Source organism: Nestor notabilis, unplaced genomic scaffold (assembly GCF_000696875.1).
Source record: "Nestor notabilis isolate BGI_N333 unplaced genomic scaffold, ASM69687v1 scaffold10921, whole genome shotgun sequence".
Lineage (NCBI taxonomy): Eukaryota > Metazoa > Chordata > Aves > Psittaciformes > Psittacidae > Nestor > Nestor notabilis.
The window spans coordinates 37,125-58,975 of NW_009915152.1; the positions used below are offsets into that span (position 1 = coordinate 37,125).

Sequence of the window (21,851 nt, forward strand, 5' to 3'; positions counted from 1 at the left end):
ATGCGGAGGTAGACATAACAGCACTAATAAAAAGCAATAGCTGCGTGTCAGCCTCATGTAGCACCCAGCACTCAGAGAGCACTGACAGCAGCCAGCAAGAGGACTGCTCATCCCTATCTGAATAGCTTCTGGAGAGATTTAACTCACAGAGAGGTACCTCCAATGTAGCTGTTCCAGAGCCCTGTGTTACACCACTGCATACTGCACTGTGGTGGCTGTGCATCTGCTCTTTACTTGGCTCAGGAAAAAAACATCTACAGGTCCATGTCTGTACTCCTACGATGACCATCAAGTGCCTCGTGTTGGCAGGGTACAAAGCCAGGAAATAATCCATGGGATCTTAGCATAGCCTGCCAGGAACATGCGCTGTCTACATTTCCTGCATAACACAAGGATCAGAGAGGTCTTTTTCTATCTTGACATTGGATAAGGGTGATGGAAAATAGCACCAGAAAGCAGCAGGATAAAATAAGAAGTGATATACAGCCCAGAGAACAAAAGGACTGACAGATTTTATTTATTAGCACCTTCCTGCTGGCATTTCTCCAACTCCAAGGGCAAAATTGGTGATCAACGTAGACAGAAGGGCTCTATCCTGTCATGACCATGTAATTCAGTCTGAGTTGCTAAATGCATCAATACCTGATGACACCACAGCACCAGATTGATGGTGGGCCTAGACCTATTTTAACCCCATAAGATTTAGTGCAACTGCCACTCCCTGGGAACATTAGCAATGTGACAAAAAAGAAGCAAAGGGCACTGGCATCTGTAGGCTCTTCAATTCAGACTCAAGAGGCCAAGTCTGCAGTATCTCTATGTGTTTCTGCTGTTTCTCTCCCTCCTTCTACATCCATCACTAAGGAAGCCACCACAGCACAGTTAAGTGTCTCATTGCAAATAAGCCTAAATCAGAGGCTAGATCTTTAGATCTGAGAAGCCCACGTAGAGGACACCTGTCTCTGTCGTAAGACAGCAAGGGCAGTGCAGAGCAGACGGATTTTGCTGGCATGCTTTACTTCAGGAAGAACTGAGACGTGATTGCTTATGCAAGGAGATATGTGAGAAGCAGGAGCCGACTAAGAGCCAAAGGGTCACCTGTGTCCTCATTTTTATTTCTGGAAGATGACTGTGCTCTCCCCCCTTTCCTGTGACCACCTTGCTCTAGCCAGTGCTCCAGTTTGAAAAGCTAACCTTCCTGCAGGCAACAGTACCCACCACCATGCCCAATGCAGCCTGCAGCTTGGGGACATAAGCTCCAATCCTCACCAGAAGAAAAAAAGCAAAGCTCTTACTGTCGCAGAGCAGGAACTAAAATCCTAAATAATTTAATTTTCTTCTAGGGCATAGAAGCTTTTAGTCATTATAAATTTAGCAGACTGTAAAACAGAAGGTGATGCTGCTGTAGATTCCCAGGCAAACAGCTACAGGAATCAAGCTTACCTGTGTATCCCTCACACAACAATGGTGGCATTTACTCTTCCAGAACTGAGAGCAGCCACAAAACACTGCAAGAATAACTTGATTTTTAATTTCCAACTTAAGGGAGCAGCAAGTTATTTTCCGCGTGTAGGATGTCCCCTCCAAAATGGCATTTTTGTTAAGCCTACCTCTGTCTAAATCCAACAGTGCTTTGGAAAAAAACCCTGCTACTCTACAGCAGTGAATAATGTCACTAGCATTAGGGTAACATGCCTTAAAATACCATAAAATCACAGAGTGGTTTGGGTTGGAAGGGACCTTAAGGATCATCTAGTTCCAACCCCCCTGCCATGGGCAGGGATACCTAAACACCAGACCAGGTTGCTCAAAGCCCCATCCAAAATATGAGGCATCAACAGGCAGGGTGTATACATAAGTCCTTGTGAGTTCAGGCCTCAAGGAAAAATAAGTTTTACAAGCTGTTTAACCATCTTAGACAAGTCCCATGAGTTACACATCTCTGGGACATTTCCATGGTGTTTCAAGTATTACATCAACTTATCTCCCTAACAGGAGTCAATGACAAAAATATAGGCAGCTACTGTGTCTGCTGAAAAATATCTTAAGAAATATGGAGAAAGGACTTAAAGAAAGCTAGGTGGAACAACTCAGACAACTTCAAAATAACTTAAAAAATATTATAAGAGGATATTAAGAGTCAGCTTTGGGATACCTCATACACCTCACTTCAAAGTTAAGGAAGAACTCCAGCAGAATGACACCCCATTACTCACTGTTTACTGCAAACACATAGAACATTGTTCTGTGCACAACCTAAGGAACTCCAGAGAGTCAAAGAACATCAGAAAAGATCTATATATAGGTTTAACTGAAGAGGGAGGGTACAAGAAGATAGTAGAGAAAGAACCAAGTACCAGGATGGCATTTCAAGAACGTGAAACAATTTGGCATTGCATACAGCAACTCAGTTTGGAATAACAACAAAATAAAAATAGTTTGCTATAGGTAGATGACTGACAGTCAGCCAAAGCTCTCAAGTCTCTTAAAATAAGAGCTCATTGCTCTCTCAGTTACTGGGGGGTAGGAGGGAAGTGAGGATTTAAATATTTTAAAATTCTAGCTAATCCTAACAATGCAGCCTATCATTCAAAGCTATTAAGACAGACTTCCATGCTAGGAAAGCCTCAAACTCCAGCTCTCAACACTGGGAAATTTCTTAATTAAAACATCCCTTAGATTGAGTTGATACCATTTGTGGATATCCATTCCAGCTGCCCCTTCTACTCATGCAGAGGTTGGCCTATTTAATGTTTACACAAGTGTGAGAAAACCGCAGCTCTGTGTTCTCCTCCTGTGTGGCTTGTTATTGTGAAACATCAGAATAAATACCATGGAAAAGAACTACAGACATTCCTCCCAGCATCAGAATAAACACCACAGAAGCGAACTACAAACCGTCCCTCCATGGAAAGTCTGCATACTTCTGCGTCACCAAGAGTTTGGACTCTATGGAGCTGGGGAGCAAGATTCTCACAGAAGTTTGGAATTAAATAACAAACATTTCTGAAATATCTGATTTACAATCCAGAAATAACAGATCCTTCCTTAAAAGCCTTAATAGAAGGAACAGACCTTGTAGTGTAAAAACCATCTGGGTTATGCTACAAAAGGCCTTAATGAATGACACTGCTGCTGCAGGAAAACTGACAGGACCCACATCAAGTCCTCATTGCTAAGGCTGTAAATATAATCCCAACATTTGCAGATCACCGATTTGAGAAATTGCCAATAGAATACCACCATCTGAACAGAGATGGCCTGTGTGCTACTCCATAGCAAGCCCTGAGGTCTCAAAATTCATTTTTTGTAAGGTATCTGTTGAAGCCACAGGGAGCAGTGCTGATATGCAGCACGGAACAAGAGACAACCTTCTCAAAGTGTTAATTTTCAGAAGATCAAGTTTGGGAAGAACATAGAAACATGCATGCAAATACACTGATAAACTTACTTGACAGCTGTAGGGACCCAATCTGGAATACACTAAAACCGTGTCATGCATCTCAGGTTTTTGCATCCTAGTCTCTAGTCTGACAAACATGCTACCGCAGGAAAACACCAGTTATTAAAAGCAAAACAAAATGATAAAAACAAACACACACCCCAAACCACTCAAAACAGATGACTTGGGAATTTAGGGTGGCATTCTCTGAACATTAGCACCAGCCTTTTCACTTCGAAAACTTCTGGAGCGTAGTAGTTCTCACCCAAGGAATTAAATCCTGATATCCAGCTGTCATATCCTATTTTATTTGGTAATGCTGGAAAAGTCTGGCCAAGAAAGTTAACAGCTATTGGGTTTCAAAGGTTATTCCAGGTTCACAGATATTTCCTTAACTCTTCAAAATAAAAAAAACCCATCACATCTCCCTAATGAATGCATTCATTAAGAAAGTCAAATTCACACAGATTTAGATTAAGTTTGCATTTATTTATACAGAAATGGCAAAATTAAGATCTGCTTTTATAGCTGGTTCACATGTAATAGCTACACTGCTTAAGCAGCTTTGCTGTCTGTTTATAAGAACATTCCTTATTAGCCTGAAGGTATTCTAAGGCTAGATCACGAGAGACGAATCATTCAGACAGTCCTGACAGTTTGCATGGATGAAGAAAAACCACCACCTATCTGAAAAAAGACTATAGCTGGCTTTTTTATTAGAGCTAGAAAGGCAACAAAATAGTCCAATGCACAGTACTACATTTGTGAAAAGAAGTTTAAGCCTGACCTTTTTGTTGCTTTTCAAGAAATAAGGAAAAAAGACTAACTTATGCTATTGAACTCATGTAAGTTCCAACATGTAAAATATTAACTACATTGAACTAATACTGAATCTCATTTTGTTCCTGTGTATCAAAACTGTTCAAGTTTTTCTGCAAAGTTTCCAGGCTTTTCTTTTGGAGAGAAAGGTAGAGACAGAAAAACAGGCAAACCCAACTCATCTTCAAAAGATGAAGCTCTGAACATGAGAGATTGAGAATTCAGTCTCAGGATATCCATATTGAAATTCCTAGTTAGAACTAGTCAGAGATGCTACTTTTGCAGCATGGAAGACCCGGACCGAAATCCTCCCTGCACAGCCCAGTTTTAACAAGCAGTTAAACACTGCTTTTCTACACCTAAAGTGCTTTAAGCATGGGACAAACTATTAGCTATTAAGAAGCAAAATCTTCCTTCTGGTTTTAACTTCACTGCAGAAGGTACCTAGTTTATTCCAGTGCAGAACAGGAAAGAGCTTTAAAATACTTAAACTATTTACCCATCAAACTGTTTCCTGTATGATTCTTAAGGGAATTTATTTCCCATGAGCTGCGGAGTACAGTTTTAGAGAATACTGAAAGAAAAGCACAGTTGGTTCAACAACAGAAGTTTTACTGCATGGAAAAATTCCACAAACTACCATAAGATGCATTTTTTTAATGGATACATGAAATCTAAAATTACTGTTTAGACAATATTGACATACTGTTTGTTCAAAAACTGCCACACAGAGCTTTGTAACACATATTCTTTAGCAGAAGTGTTGAGGTTTTGGGGGGGATTTCTATTTTATGTGAATGGACATTAATTCTTACCTCAAGAAAATTAATTTTACATTTAATAACCTTGGAAAGTTAGCTACTCAAGAAAAACAAAAGAAATCTATATTCTCTAGCAACAATCTGATTATGTTTGATACACAGTAGAAAAAGTGTGTTAAAAATGAATACTAAGACAACGCCATCAAAGAATGCTCAAAACACAGAGAAAGAAGCAACTTGCTCCATCTTCTGCATGTTGCTAGCATCAGTTTTCTGACCTGGGCTAGAACTGCCACCAAAAGCACTATTATTCCTGACTTGTTTTTAACTTACATGAGTTCCCCAGTCCTACCTGCTCTGTGATCAATCATATGAGCACGTGTGTTAGAATGGAATAAACTATTTCGGTTGAAAGGGACCTACCGCAATCACCTAGTCCAACTGAACAGTTCAGGGCTGACCAAAAGTTAGAACATGTTAAGGTCATTGTCCAAAAGCCCTTTAAACACTGATGGGCTTGGGGCATCGATCACCTCTCTAGGAAGCCTGTTCCAGTGTTTGACCATCCTCATGGTAAAGAAATTATTCCTGATACCCAGACTAAATCTCCCCTGGTGCAGCTTTGGACAATTTCCACATGTCCTATCACTGGGTATCAGGAAGAATAGCTCAGCACCTCCTCTGTACTTGCCCTCCCCAGGAAGTTGTATAGAGCAGTGAGGTTTACCCCTCAACCTCCCTCTCTCCAAACAAGACAAGCCCAAAGTCCTTAGTTGCTCCTCATAGGACATTCCCTCCCACCATTTTCAGAGGCATTTTTGCATTTAGTTCAAAATTACATCTCTCAAGCAACGACATTTTCAGTCCTATTTAAATTAAGACTTTACAGCAAGTACATATGTACATTCTTAATTTAAGTTAGGAAGTTAAGAAGTGTAATAAAATACATTATGTCCAGTAAGTTAATTTTGCCCTAGCTTTTAAAGCCAGTGATGAAGCAATAGACCACAGAATTTGCAGAAATTACTTGATCCAGTGGAATCGCACCCGTGAAAAATACAGAATTCACAAAATTTTCACATGAACAGCTGCAAATACATAAGCCTCTCCAATTTTACAGGCATACTAACAGTATGTTGTGCCTTGCTTTGTCAAGCAGATTCTGACCTTGCATCATTGCTGTAAGTGAATGGAAAATGGATAAAGAGCAAAGTCAGAGAACAAAGACCATACCCTAGAAACGCCTGTTATTTTTCCATCCTTGAAGTAAAGCAAAAATGCAACAGTAACAACTAAGCAGACACTTAATGCCTTAATATTGTAATCAATTATCAGAGTCCTATTGCATTAAACTAGTCAAGACTTCAGACAGAGCACATGGGTAAGAAATAGAAGTGGGGTTAGACCTCCTCACTGAATGAGGCTAAAAACTGTAGAGTTAACTGTGGCACCGAAATAAAAGAACAAAAGCTTTAAAGTAGCTAAAATCACTAGAACAAAAGCTTCACTATAATATCAAGTCTGCTAAAAAAAAAAAAAAAAAAAAAAAGGAGAAGGCCCCATTCTACATGGTACCAGCTGGCATTATTTCAGTTCATTTCAAAAAGATCATTTGTCTTTTCTTAAAATGTAAGACATTGATTGTACTGCAGAACATTCAAGCAGCCGCACAATATTTTTATTCTGTAAGAACTATCTGCAACTGTGAAGATGGAAAAAATCTTTCTTAAAAAGAATACTCCATCAGAAAGCTTTGCATTCATAAATGGGAAATTATACTAATACTCTGTACAAGTTAGAAAGTATTAAGTTGGAAGTCTAACTTACCATCCAGTTTTGGAAGCTGACTCCGTACAAGAAACAGTCCAGGTTTAAGACAAACACTGAAACACAGCTATTCAACTGGCAAAAGTATGCTGCTAAAGACCATTTGCTAAAGAATCACTAAATATTACAGCTAATTTGGAGTTTGCAGCTGTGTTTTTACAGCATTTTTTTATATTGAATATAATACTGTAAGGCTATATAGCCACATTTTTTATTAGGTTGGAAAAGAAGAATCACAAGAAAACTTACATTAAATTAGTAAAAAGGGGAGGGAACAGTAAATACTTTTTTGGATGGAAAACAGAGGAAGTGCCACGCTAAATTTAGGGGAAAATAAAGTTGTATTTTAAGACTATCATAAGCAAGTGGAATAGGAATTTAATTTTCTGTTTCTAGTGCCGAAACAGACTTTGTTGCTTATGGTGAGTTTCCTCAACTGAGCTAATTAAGACATTATGTTGCTAGCTGTAGCATCCTCTACACCCTTATTTAACGGATTACACATGAGCTTATGATACTTGGTGTCAGACTATACCTAAACTAACATTAGTTCAGCCAAAGAGAATAAGCACTTTGTGCAAATTCTTATACTTGCTGTACAACAGAAGCCCTGACTCTTAACACAAGATACCGAGAAAACTACTCAGCCACAATTAATATGTAGACATTTGACACCCGAGAGAGTTAAAAGCCAAAAGCATTGGACTAAATGTTCTGACTACAGGAAATAAAAACATTCTGCCACAGTACCAGAGTTACAGATCAGAACCCATTTACCCAGATTCCAGACTCAAACTTGTAACATCTGCTTGGCTACAGCACCTCTTTCAGAAAGACATCTGCTATTCACTCAGGGGACACAAGACTTTCCAGTGGTCTTCAGTATCTTGCAAAAGAGGGCTTTTCAATGAATAATAAATTACAAGCAGCTTTTAATTCAGCAAATACACACTGATGTTCAAGTAACTAATTCAGACTGCCAACTTGCTTGAAAAGACCTGGAAATTGCTGCAAGGAGAAACATCATCTGAAGGCTTTTCTGTCTCCTGCCAGATAAAAACTAGCACCAGGTGTCCTGACCGGCATAAACACCGAAAACAAACCCAATATGAAGTCCTTAAAACTCTGCCAGATTTTGGAATGCCATCTGCCACTTAGTCAGCTGCAATTCCTCCCTCTGCCATACAAGCAGACACACACATGAACACACTTAGATAATTTCAACTTCTTATTCAAGCGTAGTCTGCAGTGACACACCAAAAAGTGTACCTACTGTGAACCTTCCAGAAAAACCTGTTATGCTGCATGATTCTTCTATTTATTTTTTTTAAAGCCAAAACATATGAGCTTTAATCATTACTTACCTCAATGTGGATAAACAGCAGAAACTACATCCAAGAGTCACTGCCATACTTTTTTTGTTACAGTTAAAACCTCCTTATGCTTTATTGGAAACAGAGAGAGTGACAGCACAGACTACATATTCTAAGAGCTGGGTAGCCCAAACACAGTAAGTAGAAAACCCCCCAAGAGTTTTCTCCATATGCCTTGAAACTGCAACCAGTGATGGTTTATGGAATTACCATTTGGAACACTGTTCTTCCAAGAAAAGAACCAATATACTAATACAATGTATAAGCCTAATTTAAGTTGCAACACAGAAAATGTAAAAATGTGTTAAGAAAACTCACCAGAACCCAAGCAAGATAGGTTTTGGTGTCCATTTCTTCCAGGAGTACCTATGATATTCAGGAGATGGAAAAAAAATAGAGAATTACACTTCAAGCCAGTAAGGGACAGTTCCACATAAGCTCCTCAAATTTGACTATTTCAGTTTCTTTCTTGCAATGGCTGATGGCATTTTCAACAGCAAGATCTAGCATTTTAAAGTTGAACTACTTGGAAAATGCATGATGAATTCCCAATAAGCCAAACATTTTCTTTCAATTACAATTATCGTACTTAATTTAAGCCAAGTAGCACTGTTTTATTTTACTCATTCATAGAGGACCACAGATAATAAAACACAATTGTCTATACTGGTACCATAGTAACTTTTTTCCACTTATACACTCCAGATAAGTTATACCTCCTTTATACAAATAAAACAACGGCACTCTCAAATGTGCTGCCGGTCAAGTTAGATATAAATGAAAGCACCGAGGAGGTTGACCTACCCTTACTGTATTGTTGTAGAGTCATGTGAGAACTGATTTAAGAACCTCATTTCAAGACTATTAATTAAATGAAAGCACTTTCAGACTGCTAGGTCGAAGCACAAAAGCCATGTGCAGAAGTTTGCAAAAGATCTGTTGATAACACCTACCAACTTTCTTCACACTTTACAAATAGCGTGTGGTCCTCTAACAGATGTTTCAACAGCAAACAACCCGCTTTGTTCTGCTCCATACTTGTTTCCCCTCACCTCGGCCACACAAAAGTAATTTTGCTCCCAGTGTGAAAATTTTACCTTACAAAGCCTGCCCCAAGACTTGTATCTATTCCTTTGATTCACTCTCGTAAAAATTACTAATTTCAATTGAAAGCTGAAGACAAAACAAGCATCTGATACAGATAAATATTATCCTCAACAGCCAAACCTCATCAACATGCTCTCAACAAGAGTCTTCCTTAAATTAAATACAAAGTTGGGAAATCCAGTCTGGGTTGTCTTGCAAGTATATGACCTCATAAAGCAGGTGACAGATCATATAACAGACATTATCACGTATTCCGAATCCTCATGGGATGCAAGTTTAAAGCAGACAGTGGACAATGAATGCCCTGATTTCTACACATACACCCGACCCAATACATAAGGATACAAATACATAAGGCATACTTCACAGATCCAGTCTCTAATACTTTGAACTACAAGGAAAAAGAGCAGACTACTATCTCAATTACTCTGAAGTCATAAAGCACAGCTGCTCTTTCTCAAAACAGAGGGATTCAAGAACATAAGTGAAAAACTGACTTGACCCAACAGCTGATTACCTCTAGTCTCACTGACTTTCCTTGCTGAGTGCAGTGGCCCAGATGATTTTGATGTGCACTGGTTCAGTGAAACAGACCTGGCCTTGGCTCCTAGAAGTAGAAGCTTAGATCAGGTTTAGAAGTATAACTATGTCAGCAGTTAAAGACATGCCAAATATTACATACTTTCAGTTAAGCAAAAGATGCACGAAGCTACTCAGAGAAAGAGATACTACCTAGAAAATTTAAGCTATATTTAACTTTATCACAACTCATACTGGAAGAAAGAAAAACATAGCTTTAATAAAACTTCTAAGCAGAAGAAAACATTAGTAGATTTTACTTCACACTAAGATTGAATTACTTAAGCCTCCAAACTGCAGCAAATACAACATAGCTACATAAAGACTGTCTGAAAGGGACCTCCAGAGGCCAGCTATCCAGCCTCCCAAGCAGAGCAGGGCCACCACCAAGACAAGAGATCAGCTGACCATGCTTTTGCCTAGGTGAACCTTGCAAACCTCCAGGAAGGGATGCTCTAAAGCTCCGTTGGGCGGAAAACCAGGTTCTTCTGGCCACACTGCTCCTGCACGTGCTGAAAACACATTTCTAGAACCTTGATCACTTTAGATATTGAGCAGTGCATACGTGTGTTGCATGTATTAGATTCTAAAAGAAAGCACCAGCTTGTCAGACATCCATATGATTTGTGTTTGTTTCAAAGTGATCTATAGTTTGTGGCAAACTCTGTTTCTTTTCACAGTTTACCATTTTAAATCATGACATTTGGCAGGCATCTATTCTATTTATTTTCAATTATGTCAGATACCAGCTTAAAACTTAAGCCTAAAGCAGGAGCATTGTGTTTAATTAGGTTTATCCAATTACAATAACCAGTTCACCACAAAGACGGTCAGAAGCAAGCTGATTATAACTAGGATTTACGAGAGAGAGACAGCAAGCTTATTTATCTGCTCCTGTTGTGTCTTTAATTTTGGCCAGAGATTGAGCTGTCAACTGCTGTTTCTAGCTTGAATGAAGAAGCACTGTTGGCCAATTGAGGGGTCTTGGCTCATATAGGAATAGGAGCTATAATAGTGCTTAATACAAAGCCAGGAAGCACGTGTAAATTAGTGTTTCCTTTAGCACCAGATGATGAAACACAGTTGTCTTATGTCCATTAAATATTCGATCAAACCTCTGCTTCCACTTCAGCCATTAAAAAGAATATCAAGAAAAAGCTGCATGAAGAGCCAAGCTGTTTCTGGGACTCTTCCCTTGGAAAGATAGGACAGTGTTGTCCATCTACAAAAGAAGATACTTCATCAAATACTTTATTCAAAAAAACATCTCCATCCCCCAAGGTACTTTCTGTCCTGAAAGGGATGAAGATAACAAAGTTTGCATGAGGACAAGGGCAACCATATAGTCAGGATAAATTCAGGGTAGGTCTGCACACACTGCCACAGTGTAGTAGCTTAACAGTAGTAACTACAGTTTCATTCTATTTACAAACAGTCTAATGTACCTTTTGGGGTTGACTTCAACGAGTGTAACCTGGGTCTTGGTACTGTTTTCAAAGGGACAGGAGCAGAAGTTCCATTCTGACAGCCTGGTTTTTTAGGCCATTCTCCATTCTTGATAATGACTGTGGCACTTGCAGCTGCAACACAGAATAATAAAGAATTTGCTCTAGGCAGTATCTAGTTTTAGGAAAATTAAATCCTTAAACAAGCCCATTTTACCAACAGCTAAAGTCAGGAGATAAAGTTGGAATAAAAATGTTACTACCACCTCCGATACATTCAGTACGGACTGATGAACTGTAACAGATAAGTCTGCGACTGTTATAAACGCTTCTCAGAACTAGACATACAGCTTTGAACTATACTTAAGAAGTGAAAATATATGAAAGTATTTGATCAAGATACGTAACAGGAAGTCTGATCTTGCTGTACAAAGCAAATACGAAACACATTTCAGTTTAAGCCAAGAAAAGGTATCATCAGTACACAGAAACATTCTGGCCAGAGAACTGACTGTTAAAAACCATCAAACCCAATTAAAACTCAGCCAACTTCCTCATGCAACATCTTCCCCCGTTCTCTCTCATTTGAGCTGAGCCTGCCATTTTAATGATGGTGCATGAACCACCAGCGGACTCTGCATCCCTTCCATCCTCTCTGGGGGGCACTAAAGTGTGAACCCAACTGCCCTCGCCAGCTACTAAACAAGTTTTGAGAATGGTTCCTGTAGACTCTGTTCATAACAGCTACCTCCCCAGTGACAGCAGACCTCAGAAGACTGTCCATCCCCCTGAGAGCACTGAAGTCACACAGCAAAGTACTCCCTACAAAAACAGGCAGACATGCTCAAACTGGGAAAGGTGAGACAATAACCAATTGCTACCTCTCATGTCAAAATTGAGTTCTAACTAACAGGGCAGTTCCTGCAGAAGATGTTTGGCTCCATTTCAAAGGAACATGAGAAAGATTTGGGCTTGCTGTCACCACCAAGATTTCTTCCTTGGAAAAAAAAAAAAACAAAACAAAACAAAACAAAAAGCCCCACCTGAAATTTGGGGAAATCAATGTTTTATTTTTTTGAGGGGGAAAAAAAAATTCTTCTAAAGTAAGTATGGATTGAGAACACTCTGGTTCAGGTACTAAAAAATTATGTATACTGACACAGTAAAGAGTTAAAGAATTGATAATTGCATTTACCAAAGACAAGCAAAAACTAAGTTACACTGGAATAGCTGGTCACACTGTTGCTTATTTCTGTAGTCATTTAAAGAAAAAGAGAGTGGGGTCGTATCAGGTTTGCCTCAGATTAGTGTTCTAATGAGGCAGATTTTTTATAAAGGTAATGTGAACTAGATACCCAATACATTCACTGAAAGATGGCACATACAGTCTTGAGATAATTTTAGCATCTTTAAATGCACTAGCATAAACCACAAAAGTTACCTGCTTCAAAAACATGCTTTTTGGCCACTAATCAATATATTTTCAACCTCAGAGGGACAGAACTATTTTCCCTTTTAGAAACATATGCAGCTGAAGTCCTCCTCATTTATGCTTTTTTTAACAAAGCTGGAGCCTCTCTAAAAGCACAGAAGCTAAAAACTTGCAAAAAAAAAAAAAAAACACATTAGGAACAATCTGCATAACACATCGATAACACAGTTATTCTGTGGGTATCTGATCCTGATCAACATCAGAGGATTCAAACCAATTCGTTTTAGTACAGTGTGAGGCCTGAAACAGTCCTTAACTCTTCCTGTCAATCACTGAAGGATTTTTGCTCAGAGTTCACTGCAAGGAGCTAACAACTGGCTACAGACTGCTGTGCTGCTTCTAACTGAGAATCATGACATATAAGTAACACATTGGGTAAGCGAGCACACACTGGACACCTAACTAGTCCAGTGCCCAGGACTAGTTAGGGCACTGTTTTGTCCTGTTATGAGCTCTGGGATCAGCTAACCAGGCTGAGTGCAGAAAAAAAGGCAAACTTGCAAAGTTTGGTCACTATATGATTCAAAGATTGTTATTCATAGAATTAGGAGTAGCTAGTGCGATCTTGATGAAAGATAGAAGGTATGAAGTGATCTCACCACAGCTAAAATCTAAAGGGTTTAAAAACTCAACTTCTTAATAGAATTTAGTCAAGTATTGACTGCACAGAAATGCAGCTCCAGGTCAGTTGCTAGGATCAGTCTTTTAACTTCTGAAACACTATTTTCTTTCCATGCAATTATACTAATGCAATTCATATCTGGATTCCTGTTCTTAACCTCAGAGTTTAAACATTTCGGTATGCTCAAATGACAGCACTTTCAGCTCAGCACTGAAATTGAGGTTTGTCTGCTGTTTATAAAAAGAATTTTTCAATGCTGCAACTGACAGCTTGCGTGCAAAATACACTTTTATTAACAACAGCATTTCAGACACCGTGATTTCCAAACTTCTCAAATAATAAGTCTTTTTAGACAAAAAAAAAAAAATAAAATCATAGAACTCAAGTGCTCATTAGACAAGAAAAAAAAATACCCTAATGCTGCCACAGGAAAATACTAATCCATGGACATCCCATAACAAAGGGCTGAGCTGACACAGCAGGAGAAATGCTCTCTTTTGTGTTTTTTTCCCTGCTAATGCAAGGCAAACTCCTTCAGCAAAACAAGCCAAGCAACTTTGTAAATTTAATACTGTTGACAGGACCACAATAATTAGTCATAAATTTCATGGCATTCACAGCATAAGGCTCCCATCTTGATCTTCGTCTGTCTCACCAATCCAATAAAAACATTTTAGGTTTACAAATACAGATTTATTTTTCCTGACATTACTGTATAGTAGAGCAAATGAAAGAATAAAAACCAAGAACAGCACTGTGCTCTAATATTAGAGTACAAAGTAAATTCGTGAGTTCTTTCCAATTTAATTCAAACTCAAAAACTTCACTTTATTACCCTATAAATTATACGTAACAAACTCCTACTCACAAAACCTGACCATCAGACATAAATCATTCTCAAGTGTAAGAAATTAACTAAAGAAAAATCATCTCACAGAACATCAGCAAATCAAAACATTGCATACATTTAGCAGCCTCCACAAAACACATGCTTTAAAATAGAAATAAAAAGGAATACAACCTACTTCTTTTCCCAGTGAACGTGGCTAACAAAGGAATAATACAAAAGCTGTAAGATCCCACTACCAGCAATGTCAGTAAGGTAATATCAAAGTGGCTTCCTGAATCAGACGGTGGTGTTAGTGTAGAATTGATGAAAATAACAGGAGAAAAATGAGTTTCTGTGCAACTGCGGAGTCCTCCTGGTATAGTCATTTAAAAAAGATCAAAGCAAGCTTAAAGCCAGAGAAACTGCAGCCATGTTTCAACAGCTCGTATTGCTCTTGCTTGCTCTTTGTGAATCAGAGTGGAAAAAATTGTAAGCTTGAAGGCAGTGGACAAAACAGATTAAACTGGCTACCAAGTAAGGCTAAATAGAGAGTCATCTGTTTGGATACTTAATCTGAATACGCTTCTTTGTTATGAAGCGATGACCCTTTCCTTTGTTACACGAAGAAGTAAAATGAAGAGAGAACAAAGCTGCTTAGGAATTCCAGATACAATCCTAAACCTGAACAGCAAAAGTCAACATGGCTGTCACAGTAACCGAACCGACCTGATTACGCAGGAATATGCAATGCGTGCTTTATTACACACTCTTATTCCTTCGAGGAATACGTTAAGTCTTAGTTTTTTAAGAAAGGCACCCCAGGGGAAAGAAAAACAAACAAAAGGGCAAAAAACCTCCAAAACTCAAAAACCAAGAGAAAATTTAGTTATGTATGCATATGTGCATACATAAACTACAGACATATGTTACATCACCATTCCCTTTTTCAGCCCATTGAAGACAGATTTAAACATCATCTGGCACAAAGTAAAGGCCTTTGCCCAGTCTCTAAGATATAACAGATGATGCAGATGGACAGAATATGGATAGCTGGGAATACTACTACATCTGATAGTCAGTTGTGTGTTACGTCCTTCATATTTCTGTCCCTAGAACTCCCACGACTGCTGGTACAGACCCTTTGCAGAGCTACAAATCAAAGCAAGTTCTGTTATTTTCCTCCCTACTTTTAATCAAAATGGAATTGGTTCAGGTCATACACCAATGCTTACAGTTACCTTAGAAATTATAGAAGTCTACATACACAAAAACATTCTAAAAAACATTTTATAAGCAGTTTGACTTACCTGCTTTTGATTTCACCTACATATTTTGTCTTAAAACCCTGAAAGCAGACATAATCTAGTTCAAAAAGAGCATTTAGTATCAAAAACCTGTAACATGCTGTATTAGGATAGGTAGTCATAATCCATCCATTCAGTACACTACATGTAAATACAAGGAAACTCACACCCCACTGTTTTTGTAACGTTTCAGGATGGAAGAGGAGCTCTACTGTAACCTCTAAGCCACCAAACCAAAATCCAAGGCTCAAAGTTCCTTCAAGTGGCGTACCTCAAGAAGGAAGGTTGTAAGGTAAGAGGTAAAAAGTCTAAGATCTAGAGCTATTATGTAGTACAATTAGAATTAACACAGGCCTTTTGTCAGACAGGACTCCCTTAAGGGGATTGTTTTTGTTTTCTTTCCAACAAGCAGTTGATGCTGACGATCAGTTAAAACTCATATAACCCTGATGGATACTTACAGTTACTGCTGAAAAGATTTGGCTCACTCTGAGTGCTGCTGACTGATGAGATGCTAGGAGTTCTCTCAAGCACTGATCTTTTGATAGGCACTTTGGATTTGGCGAGCGGTTTATTGGAGCTAGCCCAGGAGACTGGAGAATTTTTCACGGAGGCATGCCTCTCTCTTGGCAAGGATCCTATACTTGTCAATTGGGGGGGGAAGGGGTAGGGAGAGAAAAGAACAAAAGGAGTTGGAAAGAATCTTAAAAAATTACTTGTCATATACATATAGGAACGAAAGATATTTACGCATTAAAAATACATGTAAAAAGGCTTAATCTACCTCATATTGACATGGTAAAAATATGTTGTAAATGCAGAAAAGCAGTGCCAGGGATTTAAAGAATCCCATTTTACCTGCATACTGACCTCAGGAACAAGTCAAGAGCTTTAAAGACCAGCCTTCAAGGCAGAAATATGCATGCACAAAGTTTTTCCTGCATTCTCCTACCTCTGTGTGTTATGGTCAGCTGTACTAGCGATCCTGTAAGAATATAATCTCTAGCTCAAAGACAGTCCAAGAAAAATTATTTCATTTGTTCCCAGCCCCAAACCAGAGATTCCCTCCTTTCAAGGACAAACTGCACAAGAATATCAAATTGTGCTGTACTCACATAATACACTGAAAACTGACTAGTTCTGCAGGACTAGTTAAACAGCACCCCCCAGGACCAAATTCTTAGTGGCCGACTGGTGCAGACACATTTTTGCATTAAATGCTGTTCCTGTTTTCATTTGAGTTTGTTGAATACAAATGCCCAATAGCTAAATTAATCCAATGAGTATTTATATATGAGGCCAGTGTGCCACCTTCAGATGGGAGCTTGCTCTTGTAATACTAATGACACAAGTACACTTTCTGCAAGAAAATTTGTTTAGTTAAAATAAGCTTTTAGTCTATTTCATAAAAATGTGCACCCAGATTAAAACTACAGTGGCCCAAAGGAAGTTATGTACACACAGACCTGTCTTGCCAGCACCGAGTTGACTCCTGTCAGCTCTAACATCAAGATTTTTTCTACAGTCTTCTGAATAACTATGGAAGTAGTTTTCAATTTTGTACAAAAACAGAGATATGGAAGGCAGACTTTTTAACTATTCTGTTATTTTTGGTAACAAAAGACATTTTACAAAACCTGTGATGTTACTGCCATTTTAAAGACTGACAGATATAATTTCTTACTTGGAGAGACAACTAGAATGTTTCAGATTTGACTTAGAACAATCAAGTTTTTATTTAAAGGGCATACCGTTCCCTTTATTCCTGTCACTATAAACCACATTTCAATTTTACTTTAGCTATGTAAGAGACTGTTGAAGTACGACCAGATTAGCTAGCAATTCCACTTTATTCAACATCAGTTTTGCTGCAGGACCTCCTCAATACTAAAGGCCAAGAAACAATCACTTTGTCAAGAAAGTGTGACATTAGGGTATTACATTAAGATTCAGGCAAGAAAAACACTTAGTTCCAGTGTCTGCTTTTCAACAGTAGGTGGTGTGACAGGATTAGATAACTTGTCTCAAAACATACATTACGCAAAACCATGATCTCCAAGACAAAGTTACCAACCATGTTTTAGAATTTTTTGCAAATTACTGCAATAGACCCTTGAATATATCCAACTCACTGCACAGCATCCAGCCTTTGTCGCGGTAGGAGAACACCAAACTCACACTGACTGAAAACCCATTTCTAACACAGCACTCCAGACAACATACCTGAAATAGCTTATGTTTGACCAAAATAAAAAATTTCTGTGACATCTGATGAAGTAACTTGTGTTTGACCAAAATAATTTCTGTGACATCTGAACTTCATACAACAAATCTGGCAGCTTTATAAAACACTTTCCATGTTGTTCTATAACACCTTGTTTCATTAATGGATCAAAGTAATTAATCCAGACCAGGCAGAAATTCCTTTCCTAAATAGCTTCTCGCAAAACAAGGTGCAAAACCCAAACATCACTCCCTCAAAACAAACAGAACAAGAAAAAAAACCAAACCCCACACCCAACCAACCAACCAACCAGAAAAGGGGCTGCTGTACAAATGCTGCAGGTTCGACTTAGTAATTTAAAGCTTTACATTTCAAAAGGCAGCTAAAGGAATAAAGGTAGCTTATCAGCTGCATTTTATTGTTTAAAGATGAGGGTAGCATGCTTGATTGCTATTGTGCTGGACTTGTTCATCCAGTTCAAAAGGTACAGGAACAAAATCCTGTTTTGTTCACAGTGAACAAGCATGTGAAAATGCTCAATCTCTTCTTGTACAGTGTGATCCCTATATATGACTTGCAGCCAGCCTGCCTTTTCTGCAGACACGGGAATGCAGCAGTGCTCTAAGCCAGCTGTGAACTCAAACCCATTCAGTGAGCACAGCACACTCTAGGATGACCAGTTTCAGAAGCAGTCAAACAGATGACCTTTGCTCTTTACTTAGTTCTTCTACTGCTCGGTGCTTTTCTATAACGCTTCTATTAAAGTAATTACTTCAAGTACTCAAACACACTTTTCAAAAGCCCAGCTTGAGGGAGAATTTCTTTTAAGTCATGACACAAGATCATTAAGCAACTACTCCAAGTGCTACTTCAGTTTTACAAAGTATTTATTTAAGTACCATTCCCTAAGAAAGAAGCCACAGAATTAAATGCAAAGGTTTTGAAGACAGAAGCAGGAAGATATGGGATATAAACAAAAGGACTGGAAACAAGCACAAAAGCAGGATATTTAGTGAACCATTATTATGAAGACAACAAGCAATAGCATCAAAGTAGCAGGCTTTCATCAGTTATTTAATCTAGTCACTGAAGTGGAATACTAGAAATATCACATTCCTCTACAGTGAAGTAATGAGCTGGCAATTCTTTAGATAAAAAGTCTCTATGCAACAGCCACATTACTTCAAGTATGTTAATATATCTCTTGTATTGGAATGGAAATAAACAAAGAACAAAGCTCATTTTTCAAGAGGCTCTGAAGTCAGATTTCATATCCTTACTCAAATAGTCATCCTCTCATATGAACCCCTCTTACAGGTGGTTATTGTCAAGAATAACTTAAGGCTTCCTTCAACAGCACGGGAGTCTAAAAGAAAAAAATCAAATTGGGAGTATAAACATCTGCTAGTTGTGGTGCCTTGTGCTTTTCTGATTTTCCCTGCAAGTTTAAAAATCCAGAGTGCTCTATTTTAGAAGTGCTAAATTTTGTAGTTTAAAAAAAAAAATAAATAAATAATAATTTCAAGCATAATGAAAAAGCCCAGTCTAAACCTACAGTACAAGGTCTTTGTAAAGCAAGGGGAGTAAACCTTCAAGAAAACATATGGTTTTTTGGCATCTATTGAAAGGAGCAATAAATCATCGAATGACAAACTGGACTTCAGTATCGTTTCCAGCACACTGATCCTAACATATGACTGCTATATTGAGCACTGTAAAGCTCAGTACTAACGTTCCTGATGGCTGCAAGCTCCCCAGGTTGCCTGATTAGCCATTCAGCAATTAGTTTTACTGTATTACGCTAAACATCAGTGTTCGTTCGAGGAATAAAGAGTGGTTACAGCACATTTCATAATTCTATTTAGATATACAGATAACCCCTTTCTAGTTATCTCTCCCTTTAAAGTCTCAAATTACAACTGAAACTACAAAAAAAAAAAAAAAGGCAGGACAGTTATGTCATGTTGCTAGTAATGCCTCAACTGTTAAACATAAACATGTACAAAGACATGGAGTTCAAGTGCTGGGTCTTGAAATATTTAGATGAAAGATATTTGTTTAGTGGATAACAGCTGATCAGAGAACAGTTTCCATATTGAGGCAAGACCCAATTCTGCATCTGATGCAGAATTCTACAATATTGTTCCCATTCACCTACAACCCTTAGGAAAGTGCTTCTCTTTGGCACAGGTATCAGGAACCAGCAGCAAGCTAGTGCCAAATAACTGGGCTGCCAGCAGCCATGTGGGTAGGTATTGATGTTCCTCCTATTGCAGCTCAATATTATTGTACTAAAACTGGAAAATTGATCATCAGTGCATTATATTAGCTAACAACCACCAAACCAAACCTTTTCATTCTCTTATACACTCCTGCTGTCAGAAGAGTAATCAAGGTTTTTTCAATCAGAGGGAGAGAACAAAATTCATGTACGTGTACTGTCGAATTTCACTTTTTCCCTCCCTATTGTCCCACTTTGGAAATGCGGCAGACTTCCTCCTAGTTAAATCCTTTCACTATCTGAGAGACTTCCCTTCCCTATCTTCCCTCAAGCTCAACTCCCTGCATGTGACCTGTCCAACACCCAGAAATAGCCTTTTTCCTTCCCAGCCTCAAGTCCAAACTTACTCCTGCTCTCCCACCTCCAGTACTGTCTGCCTCCCACCTCCAGTACTGTCTGCCTCCCACCTCCAGTACTGTCTGCCTCCCACCTCCAGTACTGTCTGCCACCATATTGCCTGCTGGATTGACTCAATTTTAGGCTTTTGCTTCCGTTGGCTGAACTAGAGCAGCCCCATGAGAGACCACGTCTGCACAGTCATGCTGACAACTCCTACGACCCCAGGCAGAGCCAGTCTCCAGACAGGAGCTTTACACCAGCTCCCCAGGCAGCTGCACAGTGGTGGCAAAGCTTGCCCATGCCAGCTTTGACAGGAGTCTGTTGTAAGCTGTTTGCATCCCAACTTAAACAAACAACCCCCTCAACCTCTAGCTTTACAAAGCTATTGGAAAACTCTGTTTGCTTAGGAATAGTGGGCAGAAGAACTCAAATCAACGTACTATGGTTAAAGCTGAGGCAAAAGTAAACCACCAACTGCATCCTATTATGCTTTTCATTATTGTCCAGCTCTTTGTACCATACCCCCCTTCATGTTATACACTGAGAATTTTTTGATAGTTTGCAGCTTTTCTACCCGTTTTATCTATAAATATTTTGAGTTTTCTGTTGCAGGAGTTTGGGCATTCCTTGCATGAAGAAAGAACGTCCCTGTAGCAAAACATAAATGCAATTCTCTTCAGGAAGACAAGGATTCCTATTTCTTTCCTCCTTTACCTTTTCCCTCAGAGAATTCAGAACTAACCAACACAGGCAAAGAGTTATTTGAAGACACACCAGCATGTCCCTGCAAGTAAATGACGAACTACCAAGAAATTTCCCTGCAGGGAAATGGTGCACACCTCACTCCTTAAGGAGAATATTCTTATAGATGCATCCACATTTCTGACAGCATTGATATGTCAACTGTTAGTATCAGCCTCTGCAAGTATGATCATGCTTCTTGCTACAGGTATAACACATTAAAACCCCAATGGTGCTAGTCACAAGTCACCTGTAAAAAGTCTGGGAACAGTGAAAACTAATTCCTCAAGAATGGCCACTGATGGCACTAGAAACAAAGCTGACAGGATTAAATGCAGAGGTCCATGAAGATGATCAGAGGGCTGGAGCGCCCCTCCTATGCAGACAGGCTGAGAGAGCTGGGCTTGTTCAGCCTGGAGGAGAGAAGACCCCAGAGAGACCTTATAGCAGCTTCCAGTGCCTGAAGAGGGCCTCGAAGAAATCTGGAGGGGGATAGCATGTAGTGATAGCACATGAAGGAAATGCCTTTAAGTGGAAAGATGGTAGATTAGATTAGACATCAGGAAGAAATTCTTCCCAGTGAGGGTGGTGAGACACTGGCACAGGTTGCCCAGAGAAGCTGTGGCTGGCCCAACCCCGGCCGTGGTCCAGGCCCAGTTGGGTGGG

At 39.0% G+C, this 21,851-nt stretch overlaps 1 protein-coding gene across 1 annotated transcript in view; it reads right to left on the bottom strand.

The window, feature by feature from the left end:
* The window catches only part of LOC104413080 (microtubule-associated tumor suppressor 1 homolog), a gene marked incomplete at its 3' end in the record, with an annotated part of 57,765 nt that overhangs the window by 25,640 nt on the left and 10,274 nt on the right, over nt 1–21,851 (bottom strand). Inside the window, exons 4-7 of the mRNA XM_010023989.1 lie at nt 16,062–16,238; nt 11,354–11,488; nt 9,847–9,936; nt 8,541–8,588 (exon numbers count right to left, since the gene is read on the bottom strand). Of these exons, the coding sequence (XP_010022291.1) occupies nt 8,541–8,588; nt 9,847–9,936; nt 11,354–11,488; nt 16,062–16,238 (450 nt within the window). The remainder of the gene's footprint in view (nt 1–8,540; nt 8,589–9,846; nt 9,937–11,353; nt 11,489–16,061; nt 16,239–21,851) is intronic.